Source organism: Triticum dicoccoides, chromosome 7A (genome assembly GCF_002162155.2).
Source record: "Triticum dicoccoides isolate Atlit2015 ecotype Zavitan chromosome 7A, WEW_v2.0, whole genome shotgun sequence".
Classification (NCBI taxonomy): domain Eukaryota; kingdom Viridiplantae; phylum Streptophyta; class Magnoliopsida; order Poales; family Poaceae; genus Triticum; species Triticum dicoccoides.
The window spans coordinates 5,786,171-5,797,929 of record NC_041392.1 but is presented as its reverse complement, the minus strand read 5'-3'; the positions used below and the strand labels follow the sequence as shown (position 1 = coordinate 5,797,929).

General features: G+C 42.1%; 1 protein-coding gene and 2 pseudogenes across 1 annotated transcript; 2 read left to right on the top strand and 1 right to left on the bottom strand.

Annotated features, from left to right (window-relative positions):
• Window positions 1-5,340: 5,340 nt before the first annotated feature.
• LOC119329529 lies at window positions 5,341-11,455 on the bottom strand. Its single transcript, XM_037602593.1, has 4 exons — window positions 11,186-11,455; window positions 10,038-10,077; window positions 6,450-6,554; window positions 5,341-6,234 (listed from the first exon to the last, which is right to left on the bottom strand). Exons 3-4 carry the CDS (start codon window positions 6,543-6,545, stop codon window positions 5,899-5,901), a joined length of 432 nt encoding a protein of 143 aa, XP_037458490.1. The 5' UTR covers window positions 6,546-6,554; window positions 10,038-10,077; window positions 11,186-11,455; the 3' UTR covers window positions 5,341-5,898.
• Window positions 6,544-7,488, top strand: LOC119332800 (annotated as a pseudogene).
• Window positions 7,435-8,496, top strand: LOC119332799 (annotated as a pseudogene).
• Window positions 11,456-11,759: the final 304 nt, after the last annotated feature.

Sequence of the window (11,759 nt, the reverse complement as noted above, 5' to 3'; positions counted from 1 at the left end):
CTTGCCGTCTCCTCGTAGGTCTTCCGGTCCACCCCCAGAGCTTCTAGGTCTCTTACATCCAGGAAAAATCGTCAAAAAGTTTCATAGCATTTGGATTTTGTTTGGTATGTATTTTCTGTAAAACCAAAAACAAGCAAAAAATAGCAAGTGACACTAGGCACTGAGTTAATAGGTTAGTTCCCAAAAATGATATAAAATTGCAAATAAAGGATCCAAGAATGATAATATCATAGCATGAAACACTCAGAAAATATAGATACATCGATAACGTATCAAATTTTCAATTCCATTAGCATAAATACAATTATCTCATCTAACTGAGCAAGAATTAAATATTGTGTTTCAGAAATTTAGAGCATTGTATTTCTATCATGCGAGAATGTTTATCGAGATTCTTCACTGCATGACTTAACCCTTCTACCTCTTCAGAAAGGTAGGCTATAACCTTCTCATTATGGTGAGTGCATCTTCAGAAGTTTCTGTTGAAGTTGTCTAGATGAAATTTTTATTTATCCATTGTTTCTTGAAGTTCATCCTCCTGCTAATAGATACTAAATATATCCACTTTTTCATTGATAACTTGTTCAACAGGTTTACCTTTTTCTTGAATAACCTTTTTATATTCTTCCATGTCTTAAACACAATATATGTTTTTGGTGGGCTTCATTGTCTCGTCAACATTCCACTTCTCCTTAACAATCATAATTTTTTTCTATAAGTGCTTGTCCTTCTTCAAGAGTTAGAGACATGAAATGTCCTCCTGCACTTAGATCAAAAATAGATAATTCATTGTTAATCCCATGATAAACCATATGAAGTATAACATGTTCAGCATAACCATGGTTATGGCAGAGATTCAAAATTTTGGAATATCTTTCCCAGGCTCCATATAAGCTTCCTCCATCTTCTTGAATGAATAGAGTGAGATTTCTTCGTAATTTAGTAATCTTTGATCCTGGAAGGAATTTAGCCATAAATTTTTCCGCGCACATTAGCCAGCTGGTTATACTCCCATAAGGTAATTCATTATACCGATTTTCAGCATCTCCCTTAAGAGAAAACCTGAAGAGTCTTAACAGAACAAATTCTCGTGACACATCCTTCAATTAAAAAGTACTACAAAAAGTATCAAAGAACATTAGGTGTGCTTGAGGGTCCTCCTCGGATCATATTCAATCAAATACTCTTTCACGTAATTTGTAGGATACACTAAAGGAGATCTTTGACTCATAACCGGAGCACAATAATCTCTTATTGTTTTCTTTGGCTTCTAAGTAATCGACATCTCTGCAAATAAAGTGTTAAGTCCAACATCTGGTTATTTTTGTATTTTTTTATTAATGAAGCGTGTTGCTCCTGTGGAAAACGGGCAATATATTCAGGCAAATACATTCTTCCTGAACAAGTAGAGCGCATGTCACTTACAGGAAGCACCTACAACAACAAAACCTCCAAAAAAGGTTATGAAACAAATACTCTGCACTTAGCTCCCTAGCAACGGCGTCAGGAAATGCTTGATGGCCTGCAAGACACACATGGTTTCTGTAGCACTTTCTTGGAAAGTATCACAGTTATTTATCGTTGAAACGAAGAGCAGAGGAGAGTATTTATATTAGCGCTTCTGTCACACCCAAGGTGTCATAGTTCTCCTGTGAAGTAACTTCTTGTGCTTCTGTAAATGTTGTTATTGTCCTAGTGGACGGATAAGCCAGAGTGACAAGAATAAAAGGTTTACAGTAACAATGGTAAAAACTCTTGAAAATAAATAACATAAATAAACGTGAAAGTAGGGTTGTGTTTCCTGTGATCGAGAGATTAGGCGTGGAGATAGTTCAGTTCATGGTATATATCAAGTGTGCCAGTGCGACGATAATATCAGCTACCTTGTATTATATTCATAGTATTTGATGTGTTTGTTCTGTAGGCAGATCACTCTAAAGTCATGGAACTCCTCCTCTCAGGATTACATTCCATTCTATGGTCCTGCTTCACCATTGCCACATAGTGGTCATCTCCACAATTAAGGTCCTCGGACTGGAATGAAGCATTAAGTTTCATGGATCACCGTTATCTTATATTGTCTTCGGTCTTCATAGATGTCTTCACCTATCACATCAGAGATCGCAGATTCCCTAAGCAATATGTGTTACCTGTGTAGTTATTGAGATCGTGTTGCCTGGGCCCTTAAATTGGACAACACGCATATGGCTCACCACATTGTAACAACTTATTAGACATATCATAAGACTACAAACACGAATGCCGACATATAGATCAGTCACAAATGAATCTACCACTTACCTACATCTCCCATGTCTAGGGGGGATTACTCACGCATGATAAGAGAGAAATCAATCACACTAGAGATTAAACCCATGAAAATCATATCGATAATACCGTGAAGATCCACAATAAGATGAAATGGATAATTCAAATAGTCTTGATCTCCAAATGAGTATGAATAGAGTTACAACTTGTTCTCACAACTTGGAATTCCTCTTACAATAGTAAAGGATGAGATGATGATGGAGTGAAAGGACCAAAACTAAGAAGATCTCCGAAGGTTCTTCGGAGCTCCTCCTCTTATGTTCTAGATGTGATGACAACGGCTAGGGTTCTCTTCACCCCCTCTTCCATTCATGAAAGTGTCTTGTATATACGTGGTGGAGCTGCTGGCACCTCATACGACCACTTATACGAGCGTTGGTGATCGTATGGAAGGCCGTCTTTTGCTCCGGTGCGCCTGGTGACTTGGCTGCAAGGAGAGAGGGGGGCATGGAGCCTTGTGTGGAGACCCTCCTCTTTTTCTCTCACCTCGATCCCGGTCTAGCACTCCATTGCGATGCAACTTCCATCCTGGTTGTTGCTGGCCTTGGATCGGTAGAATGATGGTTTGGACTCAAGACCCCTTGGCTCGGATACCATATTGAATTCATACTCCAGCCAACTCATCCAAACGTACGAATTGATAGAGGGAGGCAGGCAATATATTTCAACAGTTGCTTGCCTTGGAAAAGCGCATTTGTGCCTTCTTCTGGAAGGGAACCGACGCCAGCCAGCAACTTGCATACTCGTCACCCGGCTGAGTATGGTGGCTCCATGGCCAGACCATTCAATCGGTTGCCCCTGATCTCTTGATGGTCCCGTCTGCGCGGCTGGATAGTTGTTGACGCCCTAGAGAATTTGTATCTGGGTCGAAGACATGACACGGAAGTCTTCTCGAAGACCTGGGCAGCGGCCAAGCGCGAGCTCAACATCTGGAAGACTTGCCGCATCTAAAACAATGATGAATCTCATGCTTTTTGAGCATTGTGTTGTGTGATCAACATCTTCCAAAGCAGAGCATTACAATCTCGTTACCGGCAAGTCTCTTTACTCGTTCCATAATGCATCATCCCGCAACTAACTCATTAGTCACATTGCTTGCAAGGCTTATAGTGATGTGCATTACCGAGAGGGCCCAAAGATACCTCTCCGATACACGGAGTGACAAATCCTAATCTTGATTCATGCCAACCCAACAAACACCTTCAGAAACACCTATAGAGTATCTTTATAATCACACATTTACGTTGTGACATTTGATTGCACACAAAGTGTTTCTCCGGATATTCGGGAGTTGCACAATCTCATAGTCCGAGGAACATGTATAAGTCATGAAGAAAGCAGTAGCAATAAAACTGTAACGATCACAATGCTAAGCTAATGAATGGGTCTTATCCATCACATCATTCTCCTAATGATGTGATCCCGTTCATCAAATGACAACACATGTCTATGGCTAGAAAACATAACCATCTTTGATGAACAAGCTAGTCAAGTAGAGGCATACTAGGGACACATTGTTTTGTCTATGTATTCACACATGTATCAAGTTTCCGGTTAATACAATTCTAGCATGAATAATAAACATTTATCATGAAATAAGGAAATAAATAATAACTTTATTATTGCCTCTAGGGTATATTTCCTTCAGCTGGCACCTCACACGACCGCTTATACGAGCGCTGGTGATCGTATGGAAGGCCGTATTTTGCTCTGGTGCGCCTGGTGACTTGGCTATCCACATGGACGTTACTCCATTTGACTTGATTTGATGCAATTCCCCTTGGTTTCCTTCCATAAATGATATTTCCTACCAAACAATGGAAAAGCGGACTTTCTTCTCTTTCGAAGGATCAGCGTTAGAAATAACCAATATGTGGCAAAGATCTGGTGAAAACCAAATAAGAATCACTCGGAAAAGATCACAAATTCTTGAGCCATCACAAGCTAGAATTGGAAGCGAACCATATAAGTTATTGACATTGTTTTATGTGGTGTAGGCATAAGAGCCTCATTCAAACTAATGAAAAACTACATTTTCCTAATTGCAAGATACATACAATATTATCTTGTAATCCTCTTCATATGGTCATGTTTAGAAGGAAAAAACTTGTATATGTTAATTGTCTTCTTTGCCCCCCTCCCCCTATGGTCAAACCCTGGCTCCGCCCCTGTTGATGGGTCTTCACCATCCCTGCCTTGGACAATGTGACCGACATCTCGTGGTTGAGAAGGAATCCTCTGACTACGAGTGGTGCGCCAAAGACGACCTCTGGCAAGGAGAGAGGGGGGCATGGAGCCTCGTGCGGAGACCGTCCTCTTTTTCCCGTGATGAGATGAGAAGTTGCCTATTGCTGCGTTGCACTTTATATGCATCGTGCATAACTTGCTATGCACCTACCTCGACTTGCCACTGTCCTACAAGAGCACGCTAAGAGCATATGCCTGCGGCCTCTGCTCGACAAGGTTTTCCGCAATGTGGCCTTGGATCGGCATAATGATATCGACTATTGATCGGCTCATCCTCATCGGGTTGGTTCTCACCTCGATTCCGGTCTAGCACTCCATTGCGATGCAACTTCCATCCTGGTTGTTGCTTGCCTTGGGAAAGAGCATTTGTGCCTTCTTTTAGAAGGGAACCGACGCCAGCCAGCAGCTTCCATACTCGTCACCTTGCTGAGTATGGAGATCTCAGCGTTCAAATAAACCTCAAGATCCTGGGGTTGGCCTGAAGTTGAAGCAACTTTTGACTCCTCCATCCGACGAGTCAATGTGCACACAAGCCTATTCTGGACGGGCTGTTGGCTCCATGGCCAGACCATCCAATCGGTTGCCCCTGATCTCGTGACGGTCCCGTGTGCGTGGCTCTAGGATAGTTGTTGAAACCCTAGAGAATTTGTATCTAATACATGGACATGCAATAAATAAACACACAAGTAGTAGTTTTGAAAGCAAAACATTGCATGGTCACTGACGCTACACAGGTTGCGCGTCTGCTGACAAACATGTACTGTATGTACGGACAAAAAAGGCATCAATCAGGGCGGCTAGACACCCACACGGTCAGGTTCAAAGCTGACTAATCAAGTCAATTTGACAGACAGACGGTTTAGAATCAGAATTACTTGTCTTGAATTTGTCTACATACAGATGTATCTAGACTCATTTTAGTGCTAGATACCTCCGTATCTAGACAAATCTAAGACAAGTAATTCGGAACAAAGGGAGTATGGCAGCAATTGCCAACAGTGTCAAAACCGGGTCCATCACCCACGACCGCACAGCTTATCAGACCGGCTGCTGTCTATGTGTCCTGTCCTACATATTCCCCAACAACCGCCTCATCCTCTCCTCATGCCTCATCCTCTCCTCGCGTAGCTGCTCCATCACCTTCATATCATTCAAATCCTTCCTGGCCATGTACTGCTCGTACAGAGGCGCAGCCGCACGTTTCCTTTCCGCCTCAGCACGTTTGAACTCCTCACGTCGAATCCGGTCCTTCTCTTGCATGGCCAACGCACGCCTCGCCCTCTGCTCTAGCCTGCTTAGTGACTTGTTGGGGTCGTTAAACCACTAGTCCTTCAACTCGAACTGGCTTTCTTTGCTGCCGATGAATGGTATCTTCATCTGGAAGATAGCCTCATTGCAGATGCTGCCCAAGATTTCCGGGGCATGCTTTTTCAGCTGCCCCGCAATCTCTGACCCCCGATCCATCAGATTCTGTCCAATGTAGCAGACACCCCCAATCCCAGACACAATTAATATGAGGGTGAGCGCCTGCAGGTACTTCACCGTTTGGATCTCCAAAAGGCAGTCGCTTGAGAGTCCAGAACAAGTTAACTGCTCGGCGAGCAGCTTCTTGAGAATCATGGGGTCAATCTCCACGGCACTCGTCGAGTAGTGATGTGACTGAAACAAAACAGTAGCAGAGGCTGCAAGGTTTAGTACAACAAAACTACTACTTATGCGACACATCCAAAAGAAGCTGCTCATGTAAAACAAGTGCAAAGCTCATGATACTACTGCACATTGCGAAAAGTTTTTCGTTTTTCTCTATGTCACGCGTGAAGATTTAAGGGAAGGATGCTGCTACAGTACCATAACTACAGCACATAGTTACTAACCTGAGCAGTGCTAATGAGGCTTGTGCCCCTGATGGCTGGGCTTGAGAAGGCAGGGGACAGCAGCAACGCACAGCCAGTGGCAGCGGGTATAGCCATGGAAATCACCTACACAATGAGAATATGTATTTTATCAACACAAATTGAAGTGCAAACTATTCTGTTATTAATATCTAATCCAAAACAAGCTAGCAATACATTAAAATACTGGTGAAAAACTTCATGTGCTAAATTGTAGGATGTGCCTCCTGTTTCAGTTCTTTCACAGTAGTATTTAACAACTCATGCATTATGATGTATCTAGGCTACAGCAAGTGATTACTAGAGGCCAGCAACCAACATCCAGCGGGTAAATTTCCTAAGGTGTTACTACTACCCCTGCATTTGAGAGGAACCTGTCTCAGGGAACTGATGGAAGATCTAGATCCTTGAAAGGTTATAATGCTTCACTCCAGGTCTCACAAGAAGGCTGCAAACCATGGCAGATCTGCTACAGAGGCACCTGAACTCTCGCCCCTGTTAAGCTTTCTCTAGCACAACCTGATGACCATGGACGTGAGCAAACCAAAACCTTTTCCTTTGGAACAAGAAAAGAACAAGACAGCCAGCTTGACCAACTGCAAAAGCCACCCTTTGTGAGTTCACAAGGAAAGCGCCTAGTGGAATCTGCAGATAAAACCAAACTCAACAGCGAAGTTCTCAGGATGAAGCTGTGGGAGATCCTTCGTACATCACAAACCAAGCAGGCTGTTGCTTCAACAAACCCTGAAGACACTGAGACACCTGACCAACCTAAACATTTAACCGCCAATGGATCATCTTCAGGGAACAAGAAGGTTTACAGTCACCTTTTCCTGATAATATCAAGACACCTGACCAACCTAAACATTTAACCACCAATGGATCATCTTCAGGGAACGAGAAGGTTTACAGTCACCTTTTCCAGATAATATCAAGACACCTGACCAACCTAAACATTTAACCGCCAATGGATCATCTTCAGGGAACGAGAAGGTTTACAGATAATATCAAGACACCTGATCTGCACAACTCTCGAACAGCTACGTATGCAAAAGAGTAAACCATCCTCTGATTCATTTGAGTCAGATTCTGATACTTCAGAAGTAGTTGAAATAAGGCCTGTTACTTGCACCTTGGGTTGCAATAAAGCACCAGCAGCCTCCAAGAAGCAGGATAAGAGCCAGAGCGCAAAAACACCATTATCTAGAAAACGTTGTAAACCCAAGCAGAAGACAGTGGACAATGCGTTTTTTATGAGAAATGCACACCCAAAACCGCAGGGAAATCTGCAATTGGTAACTCTGGCTGCTTGAGAAATCTTAGAAGCTCAAATAGGAAGGGTAAAGTAGAGCTTAAGAATGTCAACTGTTCTGACAAGATCACACCAGATGATAAGGAAGGACAGCTATCTTATAGAAATGCACCATCAGAGAATAAGGGAGAGAAAACCACCTCCTTTTCTTCTTTGTCCCTAACTTGAAAAACTGCTGAGAGCTGCTCTAGAATAACTACCAAGGGAGAAACGGCTGAATGGAATGGCTAAAGTAGGGCCTCAGAAGATGCAGTTTTCAGAACACTGGAGGAGGGTGAAGATAAGCTCTCTTGTCAGAATATCTCATCAAAGAGAAAGGAAAATTAATTCTTCACTGTAGCACCGCAAGGAGAGTGCAAATTTGAGCAAAGCTTCAGACAGAGGGACATAAAGTAGCCGGAAATAACTTGAACTCGCCACCATCTGGTGCTGCTAGTCCTTACCTGAACCGATAATGTACCCATGGGACAATGAGGCAAGCCCCCAGATAAATGGTAAAACTGGAGAGAAAATTGCCAGTGCATCTGGGAAACAGATTCAGAGATACCTGCTTTGCCAGTCCTACTTTTGCAACTAATGTAAACAGCTGCCACCATACAAGTAACTAAAATGCTACATGATGACACATAGAGCCCCAAGTATCCAAAAGGTGTTAACATGTCAAGATCGAATTCCTATGCTTTTGATCCTGGGACTGAGCCAGCCAGCCATCGGTAGGCTTTTTTCTAAAGTCTACAAATCAATCATTTCCCAGCCATGGTAAATTTGGCTTGTCCACATACTCATGTAACAGAGTAACTCTCTCTGCTTGTCACTCGTTCGTATACAGCTGATGTCCAGGACGGGATGGATAAAACCGATGAAAAATCCTACTGTATGTTGAGCCACACAAATCCACCAACAAGCACCTATCCAGCTAGCATTACTACTAATCGCACAAGCATGGGGGGTGTGGAGGCGGGGACGGGAGGGGCTCACGCGTGGGGCGGAGGGGGAAGCGCCGATGGTCGCCGGCGGCGAGGACCTCGGCGCCAGATGCAGGGCGGCGCTCCTCATCCTCGCGGCAAGAGTTCGAAGCGCCATGGTCGGGATCTGGACGGGGGCGGGGGAGGGAGCGAGGGCGGCGGCTAGGGTTCCTCCTTCCTGCCTGCCTTCCTCCTCCTCCTCCTCTCCCTCTCCCTTCTCTCTCGCCCTGTCTAGAAGCTTCTATCTCTCCTAGTTTTTTTTAGACAACGATTTGCGCTCGCGGCTGCAGCCACGCTCCACTTACTGGGCTTTTACTGGGCCGCTCTCCCACCCCATCACTTGTAGGTTCTACTAGCCCTGCTCCCTCTCTTTGTTTTCCTTTTTCTTTTCAAAAACTTGCCCCTCCATAGCTTTGGAGGAAATTTCACTAAAAAAAACCTGGCCCTTACCCTGCGTGCGTCAGAGACTGAGTGCGCAGTTGCTTGTGACATTTTTTTACGCCAAAATTTATTTATGTTTCTTCAAACAACTAGTCTAGTTCCTAATGTCAAAAAAATAATCACTCAACTCTTAAATTAACCACTCATGTTCACTTCACTAAAAAAATATTTGTCTTTCTAGAGATTTCAACAAGTGACTAAATACGGAGAAAAATGAGCGAATCTATCGATCCGATGGAAGAAAAAAATGAACTCTAAATTTCTAATCTACTATCTTTTAGCTTGAATGAGCCACGCCATCCTTGTGAAGTTCATTGATACCCCAAAATAAGTCCTAAATTTAAATCTCTGTATGGAGCATTTTACCCAAAAAAAACATTCTGAAGTGCCATTCTAGTCAAATCTTAGAAAACACTATTCATAGAGATGTGGTATTTAGACATGACTGGTCTTCAACATACACTTTTTCTTTATAGTTTATTAATAATATGTTAGAATAAAAACCATATGATATTCGGCAAGAAAATTATATTCGTACAAGTGTAATAACTACTCCAAATTAATGAAACTTAATTAGACATGAACAGTATTAACATGTTAGGAAAATTACAAGAGATATGTAATTGCCACACTTGTATTGGATCAATATCAAATCATGGGATACTCGGCTCAGTTTTTTTTCCTCTTTGGTGATTGGATTATATGCTAGCTACTCTATGTTGAAGAATCTGTGCATGCCAAATTTAATAAATCTTGTCACGTTTTCATAGATTGCCTATTTGCTCACTCTGCGTGGAATGGCAAACATTTGTAGCATGGTCAGGGTTTGATTATTTTTATCAGGGCACATACCTTCAGAAAAGGGGCCAGCTTGTTCTTTCTACTTATATACCTACACATGGGATGCCCTGTTAGTTTTGTTGTGCAAATAATCATTCTTTGTGTTGATGAGCAATAATAATGGCTCCCAAAATTACAATATACTTGCTGAAAGTACGCCTTGTTTGCAATACAATCCTATGTATAAATAGTATATTTTCCTGATAGATTGTGATTAAAATTTGTTGCTTTTACCCACTTTGGTGCTGCTTCAGTGTATGCATACTAAATCATGAAAAAAAGAAAACTGTATTTTTTCATTAAGTGATTTCCCCATGTAGTCTAATAAATTTAACTTGAATGATTTTGTCATAAACTCATTGTCTGCATGCTGATTTATATTTTTTAGATATCGGCAAGGCAAAGAAACAAGATTAAAAAGTAAGTGGTGATTTTTTCTATGTTTAAGAATTGTTGTGTAGTAGAACAAATGAGGGGAATACAATTATGGGTCAAACTTAATTAACATATTTTTAGTGATATATGCATGCCAAAACTAATGTGTGTGTTTTCAACTTAGTGAACATGTATTAGTATATTTTGGTTCCATGGCAACACAAAGGCACTGAGCTAGTACTTCCTCCGTACCTAAATACTACCTCTGTACTGAAATACTTGTAGCTGGGGGAAACTAGTACAAGTTCCCCCAACTACAAGTATTTCGGTACAGAGGGAGCATAAGTCAAAAGGTACGGAGGGAGTAGTTACAAAAACAATGTAGTTGTTTCAAGGAAATTCTTCTCTTCCGGGTGTTGTAATGGGTGGAAGAACAAGAACCAACGGTAGGTTGCAAAGGGTAGGCATGAGATAGACTGGGTGGGTAGTCAGGCAGATTTGGATGAAATATGTGTTTTCTTTTTCTTTTGAGAAAAGTTAAGTATTGTCTAACAATCAACTAGTAACTCTTAATTAGCCTATGGTTGGCAATGTTAATCTCCTGGCTTATTGCTGTAGCTTCTGGGACTAGTCTTGTTTTAAGTTTTCGTGTGGCAGTGTGTTGGGCAGGACACTGGTAGCGACTAGGTGTTGTCTGCAACATTCAGTATCAGAAAATGAAACCAGGAGGATTGTTTTACCAAAAAAGGAACTCTTAGACTATGAGTTTCCTTTCTTTTCCCCACCTTATCAAACGTTAGCTGCTCCCAAGAAATCCATTGCATACTCCGGAAAGATCACTTGTAAACTCTCCGGATAGTAACCATTCTCTAATAAGCGATTCCCCGTCGCAAAACAAAATCCAGTCTCTCCAATCATCAGAAAAAGTATATATCCTCAGGAAAAACAAAATCCAGTGTCTCCAAACATCATCAGAAAAGGATCCTCAGGAAAAAAAAATTGATATGAAGACGCAATAAATTCTAAATGAAACAAAAGCTAGATGCTAGCGCGAGAGAGTTTGCGCTTACTTGTTGGCCAGACATGAAAATACAGGGAGATGCAGAGCTTGTCAAGGTGAAGGAGCATCCACGGTTGCGCCTGGCCTCGCCGCCAGCCAGGGTTTCCAGTGAAACATGCGCTTGGGTACAAAAGCGGCCTCGGCCATGACCGCAGATCCAGGCTACATAGAGTAGAACAAATTAAGACCGATGTAATTAGACGACGGGTCCTAGTACGATGAACACGTATGGGTATGCATGTAGTAGATAGAATAGAAATCCAGCTAGATCGGATGAACATGTACATATATATGATGTG

Excerpts from the sequence above, each read along its gene's own strand:
- LOC119329529 (XM_037602593.1), bottom strand. The coding sequence starts at position 6,545 with ATGGCTATACCCGCTGCCACTGGCTGTGCGTTGCTGCTGTCCCCTGCC. Across the intron at positions 6,235-6,449 it reads GCCTCATTAGCACTGCTCAG|TCACATCACTACTCGACGAG; the intron begins GTTAGTAACTAT and ends GTTTTGTTTCAG.